The following is an 11830-nucleotide window of genomic DNA, read 5'->3' on the forward strand; positions in this document are numbered from 1 at the left end:
AGTTTTATGGAGTGCTGTGGGTTGAGTGCAGGATTTTATACATGCAAGGCAAGCACTCTACCAGATGAGTTATATACCAGCGCCCCCCTCGTGTGTGTGTGTGTGTGTGTGTGTATTTGAGGCAGGTTCTAAACAGGAGCTGGTCTCAAACTATTGGTTGAGGATGGCTTTGAACTCCTGATCACCCTGCCCTCACCTCCTGATGCTGGGATTATAGACATGCACCATCACTCCAAGTTTTAAATATTTATATTGTTTATTTGTCCAGTTGAGTTCTTGGCATTGTGCTGGATCTCTGGATATAGCAAGTATAGCAAAGGTTGAATTATTAAAGACTAGTTTGGAGATCAATGTGACATAAAATATAAATTCAGATAAATTTAAGCCTATTGATCCTATTTGCAGAATTTGTTGTACAGAAATAAGACTACCAGTTGTGTGTTAAATATTGAAAATATATTTTGTTTGTAGAGGCAGAAGTTAGGAAGCCATAGGATGTCCTTCAGCAAAGGAAAGGTTGAGTTATTGCGGTTTACCTGCATCATGGGGCCTGATGCAGCTGTTACAGAACAAGTTATGGCCAATGCTTGGGTAGAGTGACCGGAACAGGAAGAATGCCAGTTCAAGACTTGTAAAATTTAGTGACCTAGTCTCAAAAATGAGAGGACACAGACTGGGAGAAGCCAGACAAGAGCCTAGCCTATTATCATCAGAGAGGCTCCGTCCAGCAACTGATGGAGACAGATCAAAGACAGGGGAGAGCTCTGTGAATCCCTCAGAAGAAGGGGAGGGGACTCTAGGAGCCAGAGGGGTCAAGGACACCACAAGAAAACCCACAGGATCAACTGACCTGGGCTCCTAGGGACTCACAGAGACTGAACCGACAACCAGGGAGCCTGCATGGGACTGACTTAGACTCTCTACATGTATGTGACCGTTATGTAGCTTAGTGTTCTTGTGGAACTCCTAACAGGGAGTGATTACTATCTCTGACATTTTTGCCTTCTTTTGGGACCCTTTTTCTCCTACTGGGTTGCCTCATCCAGCCTTAATATGAGGGGATGTGCCTAGTCTTATTGCAACTTGATATGCCATCTTTGGTTGATATTCCTGGGAAGCCCGCCCTTTTTAAGGGAAACAGAGGAGGAGTAGATGGGGGGGGGGAGGACTGGGAGGAGAAGAGGGAGGGGAAACTGCAGTCATAGATGAGAGAATAAACTAAAAAATAACAATTGCATAAATAGAGGTAATTATTTCAATTAAAATTCTAAATGATGTTTTTTATACTTGGAATTTAAAAACTGAAAAATAAAGAGGCAGAAAGGGGGGAAAAAGTGAAATGGAGGGAGGGCTGGACACAACACTGCACACCTTTAGTTCCAGCCCTTGGAGGCGGAGAGGTGACTCTGTGAGTTTGAGTCCAGCCTGGTCTACACTGTGAGCCCCTATCTTTAAAAATAAGATTAACCAATGAATTAGCTAGTTAGTACTGATAACATAGAGTGCTGCCCCTCACTAGAGTGAGAGTTCTAAACACGATGATGATGGGGGAGGGTGTTCGCCATTGAGTGAGGAAAAGAAAACTGATTGCTCCTCGGTGGTGAATGGCAAAAATTAGCTTCTTCAGAAACCTCTGGGCTGCAGAATCTTCTAGGCAGGTATTATACATCTGGGGAATTCATAAGCTGACTCCAAGTGTGGGTTTTTTTCTTTTTTCCATTTTCATGTTTGTGTGTGTATGTGGTATGCATGTGTGTATGTATGTTTGCACGCATGTGGGCACACATGTGTCCAGCTATATATACATGTAGAAGCCTGAATTTAATGTTAGAACACATCATCCTCGGTTGGCCTTCCACATTATTCACTGAGGCAGGGTCTCTCAATCAAATCTAGAGCTGGCCGATAGGGCCACTCTCTTGGGCAGCTTGCTCTGAGGATCCCATCTCTACCCTCTGAGGCTGGAATCACAGGAACCACACCCACCTGGCTGTTACCTGGCCTGGAGGTCCAAACTTGAACTCCTATCTAAGCTTACTCTTGCCCAGCGAGTGCCTTGGGTACTGAGCCATCTCCCTAGACCCTGGTGCCAGGTTTTGGTTTGTGGTGCTGCACACTGAACCCAGGGCCTTCGTAATGCTGGGCAAACACTTTACCATTGAGTTGCATCTCCAGCTGCCTTCCATCCGGTTAGGTGTTACAAAATGCGTGACAATGAACAGCCTTATGCAAAACTCCTTAAAGGATGTTTGAAATGTTTTAGTAGTTACTATAAATTATCTTCTAAAAAATTAGAACTGGCTCGAGACGTAAGTCAGTGGATTACTTGTTTCATATACAGGAGGCCCTGGTGTCCCTGGAGGTTTCTCTTCCGCCCACCAACTCCTGAATAACCACTCTGAGGCTTAATATTAATTACAAACTCTTTGGCCTATTAGCTCAAGCTTATTATTTTTTGTTTTTTTGTTTTTGTTTTTCGAGACAGGGTTTCTCTGTGGTTTTGGAGCCTGTCCTGGAACTAGCTCTGTAGACCAGGCTGGTCTCGAACTCACAGAGATCCACCTGCCTCTGCCTCCCAAGTGCTGGGATTAAAGGCGTGCGCCACCACTGCCCAGCATCAAGCTTATTATTAACTAGCTCTTACAACTTAACCCATTTCTATTATTCTATATTTTACCATGAGCCTCGTGAATTGTTACATCACATCTTGCTTCTCCAGCAGCTGCTGGCATCTTTCTGGCTCCGCCCTTTTCTCCTTATATCTGTTTGAATTTCCTGCTTGGTTCTATTCTGTATGGCTATTGGTCAAATCAGCTTCTTTATAAACCAATGGTAATAAAACATATTCACAGTATACAGAAAGGCAGACCACATCACCCTGGTATTAACATCCTGCACCCAAAGCAGGAAATAGGTCTTTGGGTGGAGCTCAGCTGGTACAGTGCTGGTCAGCATGCATCACGTCCTGGGTTCAATTTCTAGCTTTGAATAAAACTGGGAGTGGCGGTTTATGTCAGTACTTTGGAGGGAGAGGCAGAAGGATTGGGAGCTTAAGGTCATTCCCAACTATACAACAAGTTTGAGGCCAGCTTCAGCTACCTGAGACTCTGTCTCAAAAAGAAAGAAAGAAAGAGAGAGAGAGAGAGAGAGAGAGAGAGAAAAGAAAAAATCCATTTCAAGAAACAGAGAAAGGCCCTAAAAGGGTCAAGTCTATCCTGTGAGACAAATTATATCCCCAACCTCACAACTTCACAGTTCTCTTCCATTGTATATCTATTTCTTCTAGCTCGAAATATTTTTCTGGTAATTATGAACAGCTCAATATGGGTGCTGGGAATTGAACTCTGGTCCTATGCAAGGGCAGGCATCTTGATTCCCCTTCCTTCTTCCCTGGCCCCCGGGGGCCACACCCTAGCCAAATGTGATTGGCTGAGCTTCCCTATCAAGGAATGGTCCTTTCTTCCTCAAACTCTCAGAGATCTGCCTGCCTCTGCCTCCCAAATGCTGGGATTAAAGCTGTGCACCACCACTGCCCAGCCCTGAAACAATGGCTCTTGAGCTTCTGGTCTCAGTCTGAGGCCAATGATGATTAAATACTGGGGCTCATGGGAATAAGCAAAATAAAGTAAACAAAGTTTATTAGAGAATATTGAGGAAAATGAGAAAATAAGGGGTGGTGGTGGATGAGAGACATTCCTAAGATTAGGAGGGGTTGCAAGAGAGAAAACTATAGAGTTACTTTGTAGGGGCTTTTTCTAGGGCCTCCAGAAGAAACTGGAAAGACTGAGGTAATTTCTACAGACTGGTTAATTCTCTGGGCTTATCACAGGCCAAAGCAGTGGGGGTCCACCTGTCCTTGGCATGCTCCCAGGGTCACCAGGTAGACAATCAGGAGATGTCCATGCACTGTTTGTCCAGTTCAGAGAGGATCACATGCTGAAGCCCCTCTGTCCATCTGTGATTTGTATCTGTTGACTCTGGCTAGTGTTTTGCTGGCCTGATGTTAATTAAATTATATGTGCTGTTTTTGTTCTCACCTTTTACCATGGGCCATTTTCTCTTTTTTTTTTTTTCCATTTTCTCTTTACTGCCTACAGAGAACTAATTCCTGCCCACTTCCCTTCCTTCCCTTCTGTCTTCCTCTCATCCCTCCCTCCCTTCCCCTTCTCTTTTTTAAAATATGCATGTTTGTGTATGTGTGCATGTATGTGTACACCTGTGTATATGAGTGCCATGGTACATGCATGGTGGGGCTCAGAAGACAAACTTGGCTGTCTTTTCTCCCCTTCTACCTTGTCTGAAACAAGGTTTCTCCCGCCACTCATATCTCCCTCTTTCTCCTTCTCTCATAGGCTACCTGGCCCTGCAGCTTCTGGGGACTTTACCCTCTTTGACTCCTATTTCCCCATAGGAGCTTGAAGATGACAGATACTTGCTGGCACATCTGATTTTATGTGATTCTGGAAACTTGAACTCAGGCCCTTCACACTTGCTGGGCAAGTGCTTTACCTACTGTGCCATTTCCCCTGGCACCAGTCTAATTTTTAAAAAGAAAGAAAGGAAGAAAGAAAAAAGAAAGAAAGAAAGAAAGAAAGAAAGAAAGAAAGAAGGAAAGAAAGAAAGAAAGAAAGAAAGAAAGAGTTTCACTATATAGACCTGGATAGCATGGAACTCACCAAGCTGGTCTCAAATTTAGAGATCCACCTGCTTCTGCCTCCTGAGTAATGGAATTACATGTGATCCATCAAGTGGATATTGGGATTCTAACCCAGATCCTCTACAAGAGCAGAAAGAAGTTTTAACCTCTGAACAATCTGTCCAGGCCTCTGTTCATGTTTTTGAGACAGTGTCTCACGTAGCCCAGGTTGGCCCCACACTCACTGTGTGACTAAGAATGGCCTTGTCCTCCTGGTGCTGTTGTCCCCACCTCCCAAGTGCTGGGATCACTGGAGAATGTCACCATGTCCCCTTGTTTACTTTCCCTTTTTTCTTGTTCTGACAGTTTTGCTTTTTAGAGTAGACTTGGCCTTGAACTCTAGATCCTCCTTTTTCAGCATCCCAAGTGCCAGCATGGCCAGCAGGAAAGACCTTGCTAGCAAGACCCTGTGTTGAGGGTAAGGAGATTCCTGAAAAGATCTAAAAGAAACTGACAGCAGCAGCAGCAGGAGGAGGAGGAGGAAGAGTCTATGAACTTTATTTTTCACTGTGTTTATGGATAAAATGCTTGCACACTCTAAAATTCCAGTCCTTATGTGAATCTAACCAGGGCTTCTGCTTTGAAAAGGGCTCTCCTGGGAGCTCAGTGGCAGAGCCTTTGCTTAGCCAGAGCGAGGCCAAGTCCCAGTTGCAGTGAGGCAGTGCCCAAAATTATTTGGGGAAAAAGGTGAAAGTTGGGAAAACGGGACGGCAGGCACTGCCCCATCCTCCTGAGATCACTCTTCCCGTATCAGCAGGGGAGACTGGCATCTTAGCAGAAGCAGGGGCAGAGAGCTTTTATCCAGGGTCACCAGAGAGCCACGGTGAAACCAGGCACAGGGGCACATGCCTGTAATCCTAGTCCTTGGGGGGCTGAAGCAGGACTGCCATGATTCTGCTATGATTCACGCTTTGGAGGTCAGCCTGGACTACAGATTGGGGGTGGTGGTGGTGTGGTGGAGCGTGCCTTCAAGCCCAGCACTCACAAGGCAGAAACAGATGAAGGGATCTCCGTGATTTCAAGGCCAGCCTGATCTACATTGCCTGTTCTAGGATAGCTAGAGTTACACAGTAAGACTATAAAATAAAAGTAGAAGCGGGGAGAAGGAGGGTGCACTAGAGAGCGGCAGAGGGGTGGCAACTCTCTTATGGTCCTTCCCCCAAAGCACCAGGGTAGAGGAAGTTTCCTTTCCGCCTCCACCCCCTACCCTCCGCCCTGGTGGGATGCAACCTGCAGCTACTGCTTTAGAGGCCTGGCCTCACTCTAGGAAGATTAAGTCCGGCCTTCGCCCCGCCTCCTCCCACCCGCTAAGTTTAAGAGCCCTTGCAAACAACTGATCCCTGGGATCGTGATTCACCAATCTCCGGTCCCTTTAGTAGGGTGGCCTCTCTCTTTCTTATTGAGCTCCTTGCACAGCCCTGGAGATCCTCTCGCTCTTCTCCAGAGTAGGTCCTCTCAGGGGTCTCGCCATGTCCTGCCCAGAGCCTCAGCAGCTTGCTCTCTCAGGCGCTCAGGTCCAGCCGGGGCACTTGGAGCCCTGTCCCTTGGCTGTGTCCCCAGTGGTCCCGCGCCGCCTACCTCAGGGACGCCTGGAGTCCTCCTTTTCTGTTGAAGCCATCCTGGCCAGACCCGAGACCCATAAGAGAGTGGTCACCCCACCGCCGCTCTCAACCTACACAAGTCTGAACCTGTGCTCCGTGTCACAGTACCCGGTCCTGCCTTGGGTGTGCTCTGCAGCGACTTGGCTGCCCGCCTACCTGAGCTTGGGCGTCCACCCGCTTTGCTCCATGCCCTGCTTACCCGGACTCAATGTGGCTCAACTCTTCTGCCAGCAGGGCCTCAGCCTCACAGGTACCGGGATGGAGCTTGGTAGCAGATGGCATCAAAGGGGAATCCTAGGGTGAGCCAGGGGCGATGGTGTATGCCTGTAATCACAGCTGCTGTGATTTCACAGCTGTAACAACCATGTCGTGTCACGTCCAGAAGACAGCTTTTCACACATTTTTTTCCTATTCTGCTGGCTCTTTAACACCTCTGGCTTATTGTTTATGTATATTCATATGTATGCAGGTGAGTGCACATAGGTGTGGAAGTCAGAGGTCACTATCAGGTGTTCTCAATACCTTTACACCTTAGCTTTTTTTTTTTTTTTTAGCTTTTTATAGTTTTTATTGAGCTATATATTTTTCTCCACCCTCCTCCCTTTCTCTCCCCTCCCCTTCTACCCTCTCCTATGGTCCCCATGCTCCCAATTTACTCAGGAGATCTTGTCTTTTTCTAATGTTCCATGTAGTTTAGATCCATGTATGTCTCTCTTAGGGTCCTCATTGTTGCCTAGGTTCTCTGGGATTGTGATTTGTAGGCTGGTTTTCTTTGCTTTATGTCTAAAAGCCACTTACAAGTGAATACATATGATATTTGTCTTTCTGGGTCTGGGTTTCCTCACTCAATATGATGTTTTCTAGATCCATCCATTTGCCCGCAAATTTCAATATGTCATTGTTTTTTTGTTGTTGTTGTTTTGTTTTTGCTGTGTAGTACTCCTTTGTGTAAATGTACCACATTTTCCTTATCCATTCTTCCGTCAAGGGGCACTTATCCACCTTATTGTTTAATGATATTTTTACTTTTACTTATGTGTGTATGTGAATGTACACCTGAGGTGGCCAGAAGAAAACCTTGGGTTCCCTGGAGCCAGTTACAAGTACAAGTGGTTGTAAGCCATTGGGCATGGGTGCTGGGAACCACACCTGAGGCCTCCGGAAGAGCAGCAATTGCTTGTAATTGCCAAGCCATCTGTCTTTCTATTCCTTTTCCATCTTAATTTTAAAACAGGACCTCTCACTTAATCTGAGGTTCTCCAGTTGGCTGGACTGGCTGAGTAAAAAGCTCCCCAAGCACCCTCCTGGTCTCCATAAGCTCAATCCTGTAATTTTTTTTCCCTTGTGCTGGGGAATGGAACACAGGCCCTCAGTCTTGTGCCATTCTGGTTTACTGACTGAGGCATCTGCCCAGCTCTTTTGCGGTTATTTCTATATAGCATCTTCTACTTCCCCATGTTACCTGGCCAAGGGGATGGGAGAGATTGGGAGCCTCTAAGTTTTTTCTCTCCTCCGTGTGTGTGTGTGTGTGTGTGTGTGTGTTGGGGGGGAGTCAGGGGAGTAGGCAGATGGCTGCCGGCTGACTTCCTCTGCTGTTGGTTGTTCTCTAGGCTCGGAGCTGCCTTACTGTCCAGGCCTCTGGAGCCCTCTGGACTGGGCACCTTCCGTGGACCTTCACGACACAGAGAGACAGCAAAAGAGGGTCCGCACGATGTTTAACCTTCAGCAGCTGGAAGAGTTGGAGAAGGTGTTTGCGAAGCAGCACAACCTGGTGGGGAAGAAGAGAGCCCAGCTGGCTGCCAGGCTGCACTTGACAGAAAACCAAGTGAGAACAGGGACCTGAGGCTCAGGCTGTGTGAGGACCGTCACCATCTTCTGATAGGCTATTAGTAAGGGTTGGGAGGAAGCCATGACATCTTTTCTCTGGACTAGGATGCTGGGGAGGCAGGCCTAATTGTTGACACATTCCGTATGTCACATAATATTCCAACATGGAGTCACATTCCTCTAGTACTAGCTCCTTTTTATTTTTCGTGTGTTTTGCGTATGTATGTGCATGTTTCTGCGTGTGTGCAGGCACACACGTGTGCCAGTGTGTGTGCATGTGGAGGAGGCCCAAGGTTAATGTCAGGACTCATTCTCAGTTGTTCTTCCACTTTGTTCGCTGGGTCAGAATCTCTGTCCAACCCAGAGCTGGGATTTTATGGTCGGTCTCTTTGGACCTGCTTGCTCTGGGGATCCTGCCTCTGTTTGCTGAGGCTGGAGTTACAGGTGAGTTTCTGGAGATCTGAACTCTGCTCTTCAGGCTTTCTTAGCAAGCCTGAGACTTGAGCCATCTGGGCCATTTCCCCAGTCCCCTCTGGTACCTTCTGATTGTTTCCATGCTAAGGAAGGGGCTGTCAGCAAAACCAAGTAGGTATTCAAGAGGCTCAATATTTAAGTAGTGACTGTTCCCTTGCCCCCAAACTCTGTGGTTACTGTATTACTGCACCATCCCACTTGTAGGCAGACGCCTCAGGAGTTTGCTAAGCTCACTCATCCTGTCCTCGCTTCCATTCACTCTTGTTTTTCTGTGTGTGTGCGCGCGAACATGCATGTATGTGTGTGTGTGCTGAAACAGGTTCTTATGTATCTCAGGCTTGTCTTGAACTAGCTAGCCAAAGATAATCTTGAACTTCTAATCCTCTTGCCTCACCTCCCAAGCACTAAGGTGACACACGTTTACCATGGTGCTGAACGTCAAATCCAGAGATTTATGTGTGTTAGACCCGTGTTCTGCCAACTGATCAAATCCCGGCTCTCTGTGTTCTCTTGAATTCATCGCAACAGGATGATTTTCCCTCTGTTTCATCAAAACATCCAAATTGTCAAAGCCAGCCAGCATGCTTCTCCCCTCAGCTGACTCCTGAGCTGCACAGCTCTCTGTATGGTTAACCACACCCCCCAGCTTAGACACACCCCCTCTTGACCTGCCTCCAACTTCCCCAGCATCATTGTCTCCCTCTAGGCTACTCTTCCATGTGAGACTTCATGCTATCTGGTCTCATCTATAGCATGGTTTTAAAAACCATCTCTAAGCTGATGGCCCAAATTTATATTCCTGGTCCAACCTTCTCTGCTAGGAATTGAACCTCATCTTATGTAAGTTCTCTATAGTAGTGATATTTCATTTATATCTTAATAAATAAAGCTTGCCTGAAGATCAGAGAGTAAAACAGCCCTACTGGTCAGCCTTACAGACAAAGCAGTGGTGACACACACTTTTAATCCCAGTAGCTACACTAGTTTGCCATAGAAACCAGGCAGTAATGGTGCACGCCTTTAATCCCAGCACTAGAGAGGAATATAAGACGGGAGGAGACAGCTCTCAGACACAGTCTCATTCTGAGATTCCTGGAGGCAAGATTACCATTACATACTGAGGTAGAGGTAAGAGCCAATGGCAAGCTGTTTGCTTTTCTGACCTTCAGGTTGAACCCCAAAATCTGGTTCTAGGTTTTGATTAATCTTGCTACAGTCTACCACAAAATTACATCCTCAGCCCCTAACCACTTTCTTAAAATCTCCACTTAGATGTCTCTGGGGAGGCATTGCAAACTTTACAAAACTTCAGTTCTTTTTTTTTTTTTTTCCAAGACAGGGTTTCTCTATGTGCCCTGGAACTAGCTCTGTAGACCAGGCTGACTTTGAACTCGCAGGAATCCGCCTACCTCTGCCTCCCAAATGCTGGGATTAAAGGTATGCCACCACCTGTCTACAAGACCTCAATTCTTAATTGTTTTTCTTCCCCAAATCTCTTTCCTCTTCCACGGTCAGACCACCCAGCCAGTTACTTGAAAATGAAGTCATCCTAGATTGTTCTTCGTCCTCCGACTTCTAACCCTCAGCAAGCCTTGTCCCTCTACCTCTGACCTGCTAATGGAATTGCTTCACTTCCCATTGCCCCTGCTTTATATCCCGACATATCCCAGCCCTCCCTGGGTACTGCTATGACCTCCTGACTGTCTTCTTGCCTTTGCCTCCATCAAGCCCGCACAGATGAGTCAGCTGTGCAGTTCACTTCAGGACAATGCTACATCCCATTCGCAAGCCTCGAAAGGGACTTTCCCTCCTTGGGCCTTCAAGATCCTGGGTGTCCTGGCTCTTCTGACTCTCCCTTCCCTGCCTTTTCTTCCTTGCAGCCGTGTTCTCCTTTCTGGCCCTCACCTTGAGTTTGAGGTCAACTGAGAGCCATTCTATCAGCTGTCTCCCTGTTCTACGCAGTCTGCTTCTCTCTGTCCCTACCAGGATCACCCAACCCAAGCCTCTGTTTGTGCCTCCACTTATACCTTCTAATTATTACTTATTTCTGTTGTGGTTTCTTCTACTAGATAGTGAACTCCAGAGCACAGGGACCGGCCTCTCTTACTTGCCACTGTCACCTAGTACAGCACAGTACAGTGTACTCACAAGTAATCACAGGGGGCTAGAGCATAGCTCAGCTGGTAGAGTGCTTGTCTCAAATGCACAAAGCACTGGGTTCAATTTCCAGCACCACATAAAATGGGCATAGTGGCATACACCTGCAATCCTAGCACTTGGGGGGCGGAAGCAGGGGGACCAGGAGTTCAAGATCATCCTGAGCTACATAGTGAGTCTGATGCTAGCCTGGGTGATATGAGCTATCATCTCAAAAGAACAAAGGTACACACTGGGATGAATGGGTGGTGACAAAAATGACATTTTAGAGGAGATGCTTAGCTCATCAGGAAAAACAAATTTTGTCCAGACGGCAAGAGTTAGGCACTTTTGCAAGTGAGTGGAGGGTAAAAGGGACCTGCTGGCCAAATTCTGATGCTTTTCCACTGCCCCCAATTGCAGGTGAGGATCTGGTTCCAAAATCGCAGGGTGAAGTATCAGAAGCAGCAAAAACTGAAATCACCTTCCTCCTCTGCCATGGAAGAGCCCTCTAGCAGCTCAGATGGCAGCATCCGGAGTGAAGATGCTGAATCAGGAGCTGGCAGTTAAGGACTGAGCCAGAGGCATGCTACACGTGCTAGTGTTTTCAGGGACACCGATTGGACCTCCCAATCCCACATCTCAACAAAGAGTTTCCTTAAGGTTCAAGGACACCAAATGTCAATCAAGCAATGGACAATCAAGCAGGAGCTCCCTGGAGCGGACTACTGGAATGATCTATGTCCTCGGCTAGGATAGCAGGTATACTGAGGACTTACACATCTCTCCGGGAGGGAGATGAGGTCTGTAATGCACTTCAGAGTGCAAGCCCAGAGGTCAGGGTGGAACGGGTGAGGATTACAGGTCCTCTCACCTAGGGAATGGAAGCACCTGCCCCAGCTCTGCCCTGAGGACGGACTCATCAACTCCTTCCTGGCCTTGCTGTGGAGAAGGGACCCCTTGAATGAACATCTGGGTGTGACAGACTTCCTGCAGTCTGGAGGGAAGCGTATTGCTTAGTACACTTGGCACTAATTTTCCACATTTCAATCCTGCTCCTCTTCATCTTCTCCACCCCCCTCTGTTGTTGACAGAG

At 47.0% G+C, this 11830-nt stretch overlaps 1 protein-coding gene across 1 annotated transcript; it reads left to right on the top strand.

The window, feature by feature from the left end:
* Positions 1-6165: 6165 nt before the first annotated feature.
* On the top strand, positions 6166-11304 carry Noto (notochord homeobox). The gene is made up of 3 exons (XM_057793111.1): positions 6166-6547; positions 7908-8122; positions 11158-11304. Exons 1-3 carry the CDS (start codon positions 6166-6168, stop codon positions 11302-11304), a joined length of 744 nt encoding a protein of 247 aa, XP_057649094.1.
* Positions 11305-11830: the final 526 nt, after the last annotated feature.

The sequence above is a fragment of the Chionomys nivalis genome, chromosome 1 (assembly GCF_950005125.1).
Source record: "Chionomys nivalis chromosome 1, mChiNiv1.1, whole genome shotgun sequence".
Taxonomy (NCBI): Eukaryota; Metazoa; Chordata; class Mammalia; order Rodentia; family Cricetidae; genus Chionomys; species Chionomys nivalis.

Bases quoted from the DNA above. Each gene is read 5' to 3' on its own strand.
- Noto (XM_057793111.1), top strand. From the start codon at position 6,166: ATGTCCTGCCCAGAGCCTCAGCAGCTTGCTCTCTCAGGCGCTCAGGTC. The intron at 6,548-7,907 runs GTACCGGGATGG...GTTGTTCTCTAG, and splicing joins GCAGGGCCTCAGCCTCACAG to GCTCGGAGCTGCCTTACTGT. The intron at 8,123-11,157 runs GTGAGAACAGGG...CCCCAATTGCAG, and splicing joins TGCACTTGACAGAAAACCAA to GTGAGGATCTGGTTCCAAAA.